This window comes from Apodemus sylvaticus, chromosome 5 (assembly GCF_947179515.1).
Source record: "Apodemus sylvaticus chromosome 5, mApoSyl1.1, whole genome shotgun sequence".
Lineage (NCBI taxonomy): Eukaryota > Metazoa > Chordata > Mammalia > Rodentia > Muridae > Apodemus > Apodemus sylvaticus.
The window spans coordinates 10,377,243-10,391,296 of record NC_067476.1 but is presented as its reverse complement, the minus strand read 5'-3'; the positions used below and the strand labels follow the sequence as shown (position 1 = coordinate 10,391,296).

Below are 14,054 nucleotides of genomic sequence, written 5' to 3'. Positions count from 1 at the left end.
ATATCAGTTTCTAGAAGAGTCACCTGGCCATTGTGCCCACTACAGTGGCCATTTGCCTTGTGAAGCCAGGAGCCTTTTAGATGTTATTAAATTGAAATGGGCCCTGGCTGTCCTGGAACTCACCCTGTAGACCAGGCACCTGCCTCTGCCTCCCAAGTGCTGGGATTACAGGCATGAGCCACCACTGCCTGGTAATATTTATTTATTATTATATGTAAGTACACTGTAGGTGTCTTCAAACACCCCAGAAGAGGGTGTCAGATCTCATTACAGATGGTTGTGAACTACCATGTGGTTGCTGGGAATTGAACACAGGACTTCTGGAAGAGCAATCAGTGTTCTTAACCACTGAGCTATCTTACCAGCCCCTTATTACTTCTTTTTGAGGGAGGGTTGAGACAGGTCTCACTGTGTAGACCACACTGACCTAGAACTCATTATGTTGATCAGCCTGGCTTTGAAGTCTAGGCAATCCTCCAGCCTCAGTTTCCTGAGTGCTGGGGCTTTGGGCATGCACTATCATAGATAGCTCCTTTCTCTTCATTTCAATGTGGTGACAAAACCCTCTAGGGGACATATTTGGCTGGCAGGTACCATATCTCAGTGGGTAGGGATGCCCTGCCTTTCCCTTCCCCTAGACTCCCAGGCCTTAACCTCCACTACCAGTCCCTATGGGAGACACCAGGAGGCTGCTCAGAGACCACCCACCTTGAGGCCAGGGGTTCCCTCAGGAGACACAGGGTTTCCATCCTTCAGCCATATCAGCATGGGGCTGGGGGTGCCGGTGGCATTACAGGTCAGGCGGAAGGGTGTGCCAAGTAGTACTGGGCCTGGCAGGCTGGGTGGCAGGGTGATTCGGGGTGGCACTGCAAAGAGGGGTGACAGGAAACCGGGAACAGAGTTGAGCCCCACTGACATGGTCTCGTGTACCCTCAGGAGCAAAAGTCACAAACAAAAGGGCATGGCATCGAGACCCAGGCAGCCAGACTGCGGGCATTGTGGTAACACACCAGAGGCTAATGAGAAACTGAGGCTGAGAGAGGAGGGTCACTCGGCCAAGGCTAATCAGTTAGAACGTGGCAGACACCACGCCTGAGCTCAGGTCTTGGGGATTTACTATGGGGACACTATGGGAGCTGAGAGTCCTCCCAACTCAGATGCAACACTGCCACCCTGGGCAAACCACAGCAGAAAGATCTCACTGTAGCCAGGAGGAGAGCAAAAGCTATCGTCTCTCACAGCCCATGAGACCCAAGCTGACAGCTACCAACATCATCCAGGGCCCCTTGGTCTGCACGCTCCAGGCATGCCCAGTGTTGGGCAATGTCAGTCTCCATGTGTGCCATGACGATCACCAGCCCCACTAGGGCAGCTACGACTTCTTGTTTGAGATCCTCCCAAGACTGGGCCTGCCGGGGTTCCATCATTGAAGGAGAAGGTGGGAAGGGCTGCTCCCTCTTCTACAGCTGCACATGGTATTGGGGACTGCTAGAAGATGCTAGAGGTGCTATGGGAGGTGGAAGATTGACCAAAGGAGACTCTAGCCCTGCAGCCCTTGAGATGCTGAGATGGGGCTTTTTGGCAATGTTCTTGTTTGGGGTTCATGCATACTCCTATAAGAAAACCCTCACCCATACTCCTGTAAGGAAGCCCATTGAAACCATTGGCTCCCCAAGCCAGAATTGGGTGGAATGGTGCCTTTGGTTTGCCAATGGGGCCCTAGGTGGGATGTATTAACATTTGTTCACATGCCATCAGGAGAAGTCTCCCAACACCCAGTCTCTGTTCAGTTTCTCGTGTTTCCTATGTCTCTGTAGCTTAGATGGGGGCATAGATCAAAGACGAGATGGATGGGCACAGGATTGGATGGTCATGGATAGGTAGATATTTGTGTACATAGATGGAAAGCTAGATGGGTAGGTAAATGGATGAACAGAAGTTCAGAATACATGGATCAATGGATGGGCAATAAGTGGTGGCACACGCCTTTAATTCCAGCACTTGGGAGGCAGAGGCAGGTGGATTTCTGAGTTTGGGGCCAGCCTGGTCTACAGAGTGAGTTCCAGGACAGCCAGGGCTACACATAAAAACCCTGTCTCAAAAACAAACAAACAAGCAAGCAAGCAAGCAAAAACAAAATGAATGAATGAGAGGCTGGCTTGCTGGTGGTGAATGGGTGGGTAGGTGGATGAATGGATGGATGAGTGGATGGATAGTTGGGTGGTTTAGTGGGTGGATGGATCAATTGGTGGGTAGATTGATGGATGGGTGGGGGTAGATGGGTAGATAGTAAGTTGATGAATGAACAAGTAGACATATGGGTGAATGGGTGGATGCATAGGTGGGTGATGGGTAAATGCTAAGATAGGTGTATGAATAGTAGGTAGATGGGCACATGGATGGATGATAGATGGGGAATGGACAGACGAACGAATGGGCAGATAATCTGAAAAGCAAGTGGACAAGAGACAGAAGGCTAGACAAACGGGAAGAAAACAAGCATTTTAGAAAGGCTCTACAGTCTCAGCCACTCACCATTGACCCGAAGGCCATACTTCAGCTCTGCACTGCCCGCTACATTGGTTGCCACACAGCGGTAGCTCCCTGCATCAGAAAGCTGGGCTCGCTCAATATGAAGAACTCTTCCATCAGCTGACACTACCACCCGTCTCTGGGTAGAGATGGGCTGGCGGCCCTTGAACCAGGAGACGTCTGGGAGAGAAAAGACACCCGCGAATATCCTATCAGCTATTGACCGTTGGCTGTAGGGGCCTTCTGAGAAGCTCGCAGAGAGAGTGTGGGCTTCTTCCGATGCTGGAGACAATCAGTGTTCTTGGAAGGGGAGAGGGGACAGAACAGCAGCACCACAGGGGATAAGATCAAGGGCTAAGAGGATGTTCCAAGATGGGGGATAGCCAGCCAGGGCCAGTTAGTCAAACCAGCCAAGCCTCTTTCCCTACAGCCACCGTCACCCAGGAGTGTGTAGAGGGTCACAGCCTCAGAGGCAAGGATGGAGCACCGGGCCGTAGGCTTCTACCTTCATCCAGGGTCCATCATCCTTCCCAGGGCTCACCCACCCAAAGCAAGTGGCTGTCTTTGCTCATGAGGGGACAGGGAATGGTCCCAACCCCCACCTCCGAACATGGGTAAGTTCCACCCTAGCCTGGACGTGGGCACTTGCATGATTCACCCAAGTGCCCTGGGCTTTTCCTTCAACTGGTCTGGAGAAGCCCAGACGAAGGAGATTCTAGATCTCATCCACAGCCTGGAGCAGCCCCAGGGATGCTAGAACCTCTAAACAGAACGCCTACAGGCTTGGTCCTGACCTGCATACCAAATTCTGGGTGCTTGGAGCCTCTTTCCACAGGGAATTGGGACTGGCTAGAGGGGATTTCCAGCTAAGGGGATGGGGCTTACCTGGAGGGGGTACACCGGAAGCCAGACACTCCAAGGTCACTGAAGCATTCTCCAGAACTGCCTTGTTGACTGGGCCTGGTTCAATGTTGGGGGGAACTAGGAGGTTACAAAGAGAGAGTCCTCTTGGTGGGCATGGGCTCAGGGCAGCTACAATCCCAGCCACCCTCTGTCATTTCTGGCTTCTCCTAAAGGGTTCCAGTGACAAAGCTCACATACTTGGAACAGGGAGCTTGCCTTTAGAAAAGCCCCAAATCTGAGCAGAGCCTATGAGATCTTCCCTGAGGTCACACAGGGCTCCCGGCCCCCAACCCCCAGTCCCAGGGAGGGTCAAAGTTGGCATAGTAGGAGCTGGAACTTCAGGTAGCCCTGGAGTAACCAGGCAGGGTCTGTCCACACCGTCAGGGACACATGTGAACCCCAAAACATGAATCCAGCCAGCAAGGAAGCCATTGACATGGGTAAGGCGACCAATGAAAACCTGAGCAAGGGTCTGGACTTTGTGCCTTTCTCTCATCCAGGCCCTTGTCTCCCAGATCTTCTCCTGGGATCTGGGGGGCTTCATCTTAGCATTGTCCACCTTTACAAAGTTATGCATACAGTTGTAAATCTAAAACTTCTACTTCCAGTCCTATGGACCCTTGAGGGTCCCCGGTAACTCCAGGCTTTGGGCTCTACTGAGCTGTGGTCCTCACCCAGAACCTTTAGTGTTACATCCATCTTGCTCTCCCCTGCCAGGTTGGTGGCTGAACACGTGTAGACACCTTCATCTCTTAGGTCTGCCTTCTCGATCTGGGAGAGAAGGGTCTGGGGATGAGGGGAAGCCACAAAGTCCAGGACCAGGCCATAGTTGGAGAAAGGACAGAACAAGGGAATGGCCCCCACAGGCAGGCGCAAGCATGCAAATGAGCTCTCTTCCCCATGACATCATCTCTGTCTTTTCCCTCTGGTGGCTAAGCTTCCATGACCTGCACCAGGTTAAGGCTTCCCTCCATTCCCCAGGCATAGCCCCCAAGTACCTATTCAAAGTGCACACACTGAGAGGGCTCTGCTGTCCCACCTTTCTGTAAAGATTCTGTTCAGGGGTCTCTACAGCCAGTTCTGGTTCCCTAACTGTACCTGAAGGTTGCCCCCTGAGGCTGCTACAGCCACGCCATCTTTCCACCAGCGAAGGCTCGGGGTAGGCACTCCAGTACCTACACACTGGAGGGCTACAGGCTTCAGGAAAGGGACTGTGAGGTTCTCCCCACCGATGATGTGCACTGAAGGAAGCTCTGCAGGAGAGATGGAGAAAGCCCGAGCCAGGCTCAGAGGGGGGCTGTAGTAGGTATCCAGTAATTCCCTAAATGGCTAGAAGTGAAGGAGTGGCTTTGAAGACCTGGCCAAAGAATGGCTCTAGAACCTTTGTTCCTCAAACACCTGGATGGTGGAAGGAGCTCTAGACAGAGACACAACAGAACAGTGCATTCCCTTTGAAAGTTCTCCCTATCCACATATCTAATGATCCACCCACACATCTAACTACACATTCACCCACACATCCATCCATCCATCCATCCATCCAAGTAACCATCCATCAACCCATCTATTCACTTATCCATCCATTCACTAATCTATTCATCTATCCACATATTCATCCATACATCTATCTATGCATCTATTTATCCATCTACCCATTCATCCATTCACCCAAATATCCATCCATCCACCCATCTATCCTTCCACCCATCCATTCACTTATCCACTCATCCACCCATCCATCTATCATCCATCCATCCATCTACTCATCTATCTACTTATCCATCCATCCATCCATCCATCCATCCATCCATCCATCCATCCATCTGTGCATCCATTTATCCATCCGCTCACTTATGCATTCACCCAAATATCCATCCATCCATCCACCCATCCATCTATCCATCCATCCATCCATCCATTCATCCATCCATCTATCTGTGCATCCATTTATCCATCCACTCACTCATGCATTCACCCAAATATCCATCCATCCATCCATCCATACACTCACCTACCTACCCACCCACCCACCCACCCACCCATCCATCCATCCATCCTGGCATCCACCTAACTGCCTATTGATACACCCAATCAGCTATCTACCCATCAACTTATCCATGTGTCCATAAGAGTGTTAAAGTATTTATTTTAGGACAAGAACTACTGCAGGCCCCAGATAAAATAAAGGAGACTACCATGCTGCCCTTTGGGGGTCACAAAGCTAGCATAGAGAAGAGGACAGTTAACACAAGCCACTCCAGAGCCATGGGGTGGTAGGCACTGAGAGACTGAACAGTGAGGATGACACACATGGTGGAATCAAGAAGCCTTCCTGGAAGAAAGGGCAGACCTAAGAATCAAGGAGGAGCTAGACAAACCCAGAGGTTGGGCAGTGGGTGCTTATAACTAAAGATCTGAATGATGTTAGATGAGATTGAGTGGAAACAGGAGGCAGAGAAGTCTCCAGGCAGCTGGACGGGATAAATGGGAATAACATGAGCATCCCTAACCAGCCTCTCCCACCCACATGACTTTGGAAGTTCAGGTTAGATGTCTACACAGAGGAGACATGTCCCATGTCATTCCCAGGTCTGCCATGGCCTCCAGCTCCACTAGCCCCATCATTTCAGGTTGCCCCACTGCCCCAGATCCACAGATACCTGCTTACCATGCACAGAGACCTCCACCTCGGCCCCAGCTGTCCCTGCCTCATTGGTGGCCTGGCAGGCAAAGAGGCCCGAGTGGTTCAGCTCCACATGGCTGATGTGCAGTATGGTCCCCTGTGAGGCCAGCCGCACCCCAGCCAGCTCCTCGGCTGGGCGACCGTTCTGTAACCATCTGAGGTGGATGGAGAGGGGATCAGGTCGCCTTGAAGCCTCTCTTCCATGGCCTACTGACCATGCTCACATAAGCAGGAATGGCTCACCCTCCCTTCAAGCCAACCCGCATTCTGCCTGTCCCCTCCCCAGTCAGTTCTGTACATACTGGATGGTGGGCACCGGAGAGCCTGATGCCTGGCAGGGAAGATCCAGAGACTGTCCCACGGTGGCAGTCACCTGGCCCATGCCTTCAGCCACCAGCAGCTGTGGGGGCACTGTGGGCAGGACATGCTGCTGGCTGGAGCCCATCCTAGCCTTGAGTGATACCAGGGCCCCAGTCTCTCCACAGCTTTCTAGTCTCCCCTCAGATGCACCCCAGGAGGCCTTTCGGGGCCACTAAAGGGTGTAAGAGGGGTCTCTATGGCCTTCCTCTCCAGGGACTATTTATTTCATGTCTGTCTTTAGATTCAGCCTGGAGTCCTGTCTGTTTTGCAGTCTTCTCTCCGTCTTAGGTCACAGGGGCCACATATGGTCTAAGTGTCAACTAAGCTAGACTCATACCCACTCCCAGCTTTGGGTCTGGGAAAGTGCTGGACAGAAAGCAACACATCGTTTTCATGGGTGGGAGTGAGGATTAGAAGCCCAGAACTAAACCTTGCCTCTCCCGCCACGTGTTCACAGCCCAGGCCTCACTATTCACTCATGACACACAGGAAAAGGAAACACATGGCTTCCCTGAAACCCTCCACCTCCTCTGGGGCTAAGCGTGGAGCGAGCATGGGAGAAGACCCACCCACAGCTGGCTCACCCTGCATCTCCACCGAGTACTGCAGTACAGCCTCTCCAGCGGGGCTGCTGGCCACGCAGCTGTAGAGGCCACCGGACGCCTCTCCTGGGTTCTCCAGCTGCAGGGTACCTCCTGCCTCCAGCCAGGTCCCGTTGCTGTCCACCACTGGCAGCCCTTCATGCTGCCAGGAGAGGGTAGGGGGTGGATGGCCTCTGGCCACACACTCCAGTGCCACGGGTCTCCCAGCCACAGCCTGCACCAGGTATGGCCCTCCATCAGCACCCTCAATGGTAGGTGGAACTAGGGAAGAGGCAGGGCCGTCTCAGGGACCAAGATTTGAAGCTCTACTCCCTCTAGTCCCGACTCATTCTGTTAGCTAGACAGTGTTCAGACATGGTCGGTGTCTCTCAGACCCTCACTGGAAGAACCTCATCTCCCCAGCCCCTGCTTATATCTCTTCTGCACTCACTACCACCCAGAAAGCTTGTCAGCAGGAGGATTCCAGCCTGTCTATTGAACAAACTGATGGTTCTCCAGGACTCTAGACCAGGCTGTCACCCTTGGAAGTCTCCTTACTCTTAAAGTGAGACAGTAGATCTGAGCCAAGACAATATGATCTTGGGGACTCCTGATATTTGAAGTGGGCTCAGAGCTCACTGCATCCTGGTGTGTGTGTGTGTGTGTGTGTGTGTGTGTGTGTGTGTGTTGTCCCTCGGGCCCTGAGTTGCGGAGCTGATAATATCACCACTAGAGAACCCTGTACAGTTGTGAATTTGGACTCAAGATGCATCAAACCTTATTAGGTCCCCGAGGCTCTTGGAGAAGGCCGTGGACACACCTATTTCATTCCACTCCAGAGGGTGACAGAGCCTCATGGGAGTCCCTGGTCACAGGTGCTGAGGCGGTCCCCACCCTTTCTTCAGCTCAGCACCTCCAGACTCTGGCACCGAAGCCCTTTGTTGACTCCTCAACAGAGGTCAAATGACTCCAAATGACTCTCAGGCTGTCCGCCGACTCCCCAGGGCACCCTGCCCCGCCCGACCTAGGCCTAGCCCCATCCTTTCTCAAGAGTGCTCCTCCTGTTTCCTGAGCTCTTTATTCTGCCCTTCAGGGTTGCCAATTCACAGATGTCTCTCTCTCTCACAGGGAGAACAGAGCCCATGTGTCCCTGAGGTGTGAGCGGGGCCAGCTTCTCCCTCCCATGGGGACACAGGAGGCCACGTGTTTTCAGGAGCATCTGTCATAGGCCATGGGGCTTGTTCTAAGTCCTAAGCTACACAGAGTTAAGTCAGGGATCTTTGCCACCTTGGGAAGTTTTGTGGGGGATCATCACAGTCCTCCAGGAGAAGCTAGACTTCCATGGATTCCTACCTAGGCCCTGCCTCCAGCCTCAGTTTCCTTGTTTGCACAGGGCAGGTAGAGAGCTCCTTGAACCCACTGTCCTTAAGTCACCCTGCTTGATTTGATCACGCCAAGTGGTCACCCCTCCCTGACCTTCAGAGACAGTCAGAGGTCACCTCACATTGTCCATCCCAGCTGCCCACTGCTGCAAACCCCTGGCCGCTCACCATACACCTCCAGACTGGTGGATTTCTTGGTGATCCCTGCAGGGTTGCTGGCCTGGCAGGTATAGAGGCCAGCATCGGAGTGCTGGGCCTTCTCCAGCTGTAGCTGCCGGCCACCCTTGCTGTAAACCACTTCTGAGCTGGGGGCCAGCAGGGTCCCATCCTTGTACCAGGTGATGTCAGGAGCTGGCACTCCTCGGGCCTCACATAGGAGCTGTGCGGTATGGCCCTCCAGGACAGTCACCTCACCTGTCTCATTAGAGCCCCAGATGGTGGGAGGTGCTGGGGACAGAGAGGGACATGAGGGTGGTCACAGACAAACTGAGTCGGTGTCTGAAGTCCCCTGAGCAGCATGCACACATCCCAGGCTTCTACTATGGGGACTGGCAGGCATGAGGGGTGAGGGAGGGATATGGGGCACAAACGGGAGAGGCCAGCTCAGGGACATGCTAATGTGGGAAGCAAGCCCAGTCACTTTGGGTAGGGATGGTGCAGATGGGGACAGGGGCTGCAGGCTGGAGCTCTGAAGCCCACAGGGCCTCTAACTCACTGTATGACCCGGGGTAAGTCCTTTCCCCTCTCTGGGCCTCAGGGTCCCCATCTGTGGAGGAACTTGATCAGGGCTTCCCCTAGGGCAGGGCACTCACAGCTGGTACCCAGGATGATGGCTGAGGTACACAGGTACAATACGACATCACTCTGCCTCCCAGAACATGTGCACGTGGGTACACACACACACACACACACACACACACACACACACACACAGGTCAAAGGTCGACATCTGGTATCTTCCTCTATTAGACCCCAGCCCTTACTTTTTGTGACATTGGCTCTGGAACCCATCAGCTCAGCTAATCTAGCTGGCCAGAGACCCCCAAGAGTCCACTTGTCTCAGTATCCCCAGTGCTGGTGAAGTGACATCCTGGAAGGCCACACAGCACAGGCATGCAGCCACATGGGTTTGAGGATTCAGACTCGGGGTCACAGGCTTGTGAAGTGCGAGCTGTACCAACTGAGCTCTCAACCCCCCTTGTTACCACAGAGCACAGAAGCAGGCCAAGTGCCCATTGCTTAGCCAAGAGAAGGATTGCCTCCATCTCTTTGAATGTGTTTGTTGGTGCCTCTCCTATCCTAACTCTCCTGTCCCCGAGGGCAGTGAGGAAAGGCTCCCTCTGAGACCTCTGTGCTATCAAACTTAGGGTCTCCTCCATCCAGGCGAAGGGATTCCACCTCAGAGCCCCACCCCAGCCCTGGATGCATTAGCTTTTCCTGTTCCTTCCACGGATGCAGTAGACTCTGACTCCCCACTGACCCTTGAAATGCTAACTTGCCTTATTTGGTGTTCCCAGGTAAGTGTGAGTTCAACACACATCAGAAGTAGTGAGTGTATAAAGTTGGTCGTGTGGGGAGACGAGGGGCCATAGGCCTTTGTCTCCTGTCATCGCCCCTCAGGCCTGGTTCCTGGCCTTACTCTTCCTCCCAGGCAGCAGCAGGAAGGAAGCTCATGGAACAGCTAGGGCCGGAAGGACTGGACTCACAGTGAACGCTGAGCTGAAAGTCCTTGGCTTGCTGGCCGGCCGGGCTGAAGGCCACACACTGGTACCGCCCTTCGTCACCCAAGTGACTGCTAATGATTCTGAGAACCTGGCCATCCTCCTGCAGCAGGATGTGGGGGTCCCCTGGAAGGATAGGCCTAGAGAAAAGCCATCGATTAGGTCAGGGTGCTGCTCAGAGGGGTTTCAGCTTACGATAGGAATGCCATTCGTGGCAATCAAAGGTGGGAACTCCGGAACGCCCATGAGAGGATGAACGGTACGCCGGCGCCCATTTTGTGGATCACTAAAGAGAAATGAGCTTCTGACACTGGCTGTAAAGAGACCACATCTCTAAAACATTGTGCTAAATGGAGAGGCCAGACCTCAAGGCCATGCATTGCTTGGCTGACTCTACTTGTCATGGTTTGAATATGGGTGGCACTATTAGGAGGTATGGCCTTGTTGGAGTAGGTGTGTCACTGTGGGTGTGGGTTTTCAGACCCTCATCCTAGCTGCCTGGAAGTCAGTCTTCCACTAGCAGCGTTCAGATAAAGATGTCGAGCTGTGAGCTCCTTCTGCACCACGCCTGCCTAGATGCTGCCATATTCTCCCCTTGATGCTAATAGACTAAACCTCTGAACCTGTAAACCAGCCTCAAATATGTCATCCTTTATAACACTTGCCTTGGTCATGGTGTCTGTCCACAGCAGTAACGCCCTAACTAAGACACCGATTATATGAATGATACCAGGTAAATCTGTAGACATAGAATGGACTGGGAGCTCTGGGGGAGGAGGAATAGAGGGAGTGGGGGAGAAACTGTGTAGTGAGTATGTGTTTGGGGGATGGTAGAATGTTCTGGAATTAGATAGTGGCCACAGCTACATAATGAATTCAGTAACTGCTTTTAAAGAGTTAACTGTATATTAAGTAATTTTTAGATGGTCCTCTGATCCCCAGAGTCAGAGAAATAGAAAAGATAACAGAGTCAAGGCAAGATCTTGCCAGAGTGGGAACAGGGTTTCCTGGGAATCTCCCACGGGAGAGAGACAGCCATGCTGCCCTCCACAGAATGCTGGGTAGCACACACCATACCCACTGGGCTTTCTCCAGCTGCCCAGCCGCCCACTCCACTGAGAGTCACTCACTGCCCGTCCTTGGTCCACTCCACCTGGGGTGTGGGAACCCCTGAGGTCTGACACTCCAGCTTCACCTCAGCACCGGCCAGGCCCAGCACCTCCTGAGCAGCCCCAGCTCCCAGCAAAGAGGGAGGGACTGGGGGTGGGAAGGAAGGTAAAGGGGAGATGTCTCAGACTCCATACACCCTGCTGACCACAGGTTGGTCCCCTGGCCTGCACATCCTCCACCTGAGGAGCTCCCCAGAGTTATCAGCAGCCTGTACTACTCCTGTGTAGCACCACCGGGGGATGGCTAATCTTGTCATCTGGATGAAAGTTAGAATCACCACGGAAATAAAATCTCCCATTGTGTCTGTGAGGAATTTATTTTCTAGATTGGGTTAACCCAGGTAGGAAGACACACCCTAAATATGTGTGGTGCCATCACCAGGCTAGGGTCCTGAACTATATAAAAAGCAGAAAGCCAGTGGAGCACCAGCATTCAGTCTCTCTGCTTCCTGTGTGTGGATGTGACGTATGCATGGCTGTGTGACATACTCAGGGCTATGGCATCTATCAATACAATGGACTGTACCTTTAAACTGTGACCCCAGATTAACCCTTCCCTCACAGCAACTAAGAATACCCAGATGTTGCTGCTCAGTTAACCACGTGACTGTGCCCTGTGTAGTCTGCTCTATGGGCTCCTGAGGAAAAGGTCTAGGTCTGTGGTGGCCCCCATGTGCCCCTTGGTCTCTGCTGACATGTGCTTGGGAGTTTGGGGCACCGTCCCCACTCACTGAATACGGCAAGACTGAAGTCTCTCTGGGCACGCCCCGCCTGATTCTCAGCCTGGCAGGAATAGAGGCCAGAATGGCTCTCTTGGATTCTTGGGAAGTGGAGGGACCGGGCGCCATCCAGGAGACGATGTCCGCTTGCCTCTGGGATCTGAGCACAAGAAGCCACAGGGGGTAAGTATGAAAAATGAGGCCTGTGGAGCTGGTGACCAGAGCGGACTTCTCAGTTCCCCCAGAGGACCTTCAGGAAGTCCGTTCAGGACCACAGTTCCCACTGCCCTGAAACCTGGGCATCCCCAAAGACATCCGTCACAGTCCCATGCCCCTCAGCACACAGAGAAACATCTTTAGCCAAAAGTCCCACCCGTCTCCATCCCAAGCTCCCCCGGAGTTACCCACCAGCTGCCCGTCCTTGAGCCACGCCACCTCGGGGGCTGGGAAGCCATTTGTGTCACACTCCAGCGTCAGGGGCTGCCCGGCCAGGCCCGACACGTTGGTGATGCGCCCCTCTTCCCGGATGCTGGGGGGCACTTGGGGAGTAAGGAAAAACAGAAGAGCTGCTCCCACTTTGGCTGAGTTTAGCACCTAAGGCCGGCCACAGCTGGCCCCTTCCAGCGGTCCTCAGACCCATCACCCGTCACTGAGACCCTGGGAGACCCTCCTGCCTTCACCTATCCTGGTCCCAGATCTAACCACAAGGGCACCACGGATCTCAAGTGGACACAGCAGCTTCTTCCTGGGACCAGCCCACCCCTCCCCCACTGTGAACAGATGCCATATCTGACCCTCTGTCTTCGAGGCAGGACATGGCCAGTTCTACTGGCAACCAGTGTTACTCTAGAGAGGTCGTCGAGTGGGAACTGCCAAAAGTCTGCTTCTGGTGTCTATAGCCAAACTCCCAGGGAAATCGCTCCCCAGTCAATCGGGGGCACAAAGTGGCTGTGAGATCTGTTCAGGATGAGAGGTGCAACTCATCCCAGTAGTGGGGAGCACTCCCAGCATGCCAGCAGTAGGGAGCACTCCCAGCCTGACAGCAGTGGGGAGCACTCCCAGCATGCCAGCAGTAGGGAGCACTCCCACCAAGCCAGCAGCAGGGAGAACTCCCAGCCTGCCCTGGCCTTGTGGAGTCCCAGTTACTTGGAGGCCACCAACTCTGTGCTGGCACCCTGGGTGCGGCTCCCACTATGAATGCTGGGGTCCACAAGGCTCAGCTCACGGGTCAAAGGTGGGCTAGAACTCTGCTCTGCTCTCAAGCATGGTTATTTTTATTAGCTTTAGGTGTGTAAGACCAGAAAGCAGTCTGGGATGTACTTCCCCAGTGCCAGCCACTTTCTCTGCTTAGAAGGGAATGAGGAGTGCATCACAGGCTAGCCTGGATGGCCAGTGAGCTCCCAGCATGCCCTAGCTTTCCCCAGCACAGGAACACACTATGGCTCCCCGCGTTTTGCATGGGTGCCGAGATCAGACCCAGATCCTCAAGGTTACACAGCAAGCACTTTAGTGGCTAAGCTTTTGCTGCAGATCATGACCTGCTGGCATCCCAGAAGCCTCCACTGTCCCTTGAGATGTACCTGGTGAAATGGGTGCCCCATGCAATACCGTCAAGCCCTAATCCTTCCTGGTCTCTTGAGGGAAGGAATTGGTCCATAGTCTGCTTGGTAGGAAGCTTTTGGGCGCCAGAGCCCTGGTATCATCTCGGGTCTCCATGGGGGAGGTGGGTACAGGCCTACCCCAGCCTCCCGCTCTAAGGCCTCAGCTTACCATAGACCACCAGCTTGGCTCTCCTGGACGCAGAGCCCGCCTCATTGGTGGCCTGGCACTCGTACTCCCCGCTGTCCGCAAGAGAGACTGAGGACAGGAACAGCGACCCTTCATCCTGCACCGTCACATCTGGCCGGCCATTCAGGGGCTCTGAGGACGGGCCCCTCCGCCATGTGATTCGTGGCTTTGGAGTCCCTGGCAGGGTATGCAGAATCATCAGGCAAAATGTCTCGG

The 14,054-nt window shown here is 53.7% G+C and overlaps 1 protein-coding gene across 1 annotated transcript in view; it reads right to left on the bottom strand.

Moving 5' to 3' along the window:
* The window catches only part of Hmcn2 (hemicentin 2), a 146,614-nt gene that overhangs the window by 65,034 nt on the left and 67,526 nt on the right, over nucleotides 1-14,054 (bottom strand). The window contains 14 exon segments of the mRNA XM_052182128.1: nucleotides 709-866; nucleotides 2,536-2,712; nucleotides 3,418-3,513; nucleotides 4,110-4,206; nucleotides 4,534-4,688; nucleotides 6,104-6,273; nucleotides 6,421-6,529; nucleotides 7,063-7,341; nucleotides 8,610-8,888; nucleotides 10,148-10,302; nucleotides 11,293-11,419; nucleotides 12,063-12,210; nucleotides 12,459-12,589; nucleotides 13,821-14,015. Of these exon segments, the coding sequence (XP_052038088.1) occupies nucleotides 709-866; nucleotides 2,536-2,712; nucleotides 3,418-3,513; nucleotides 4,110-4,206; nucleotides 4,534-4,688; nucleotides 6,104-6,273; nucleotides 6,421-6,529; nucleotides 7,063-7,341; nucleotides 8,610-8,888; nucleotides 10,148-10,302; nucleotides 11,293-11,419; nucleotides 12,063-12,210; nucleotides 12,459-12,589; nucleotides 13,821-14,015 (2,276 nt within the window).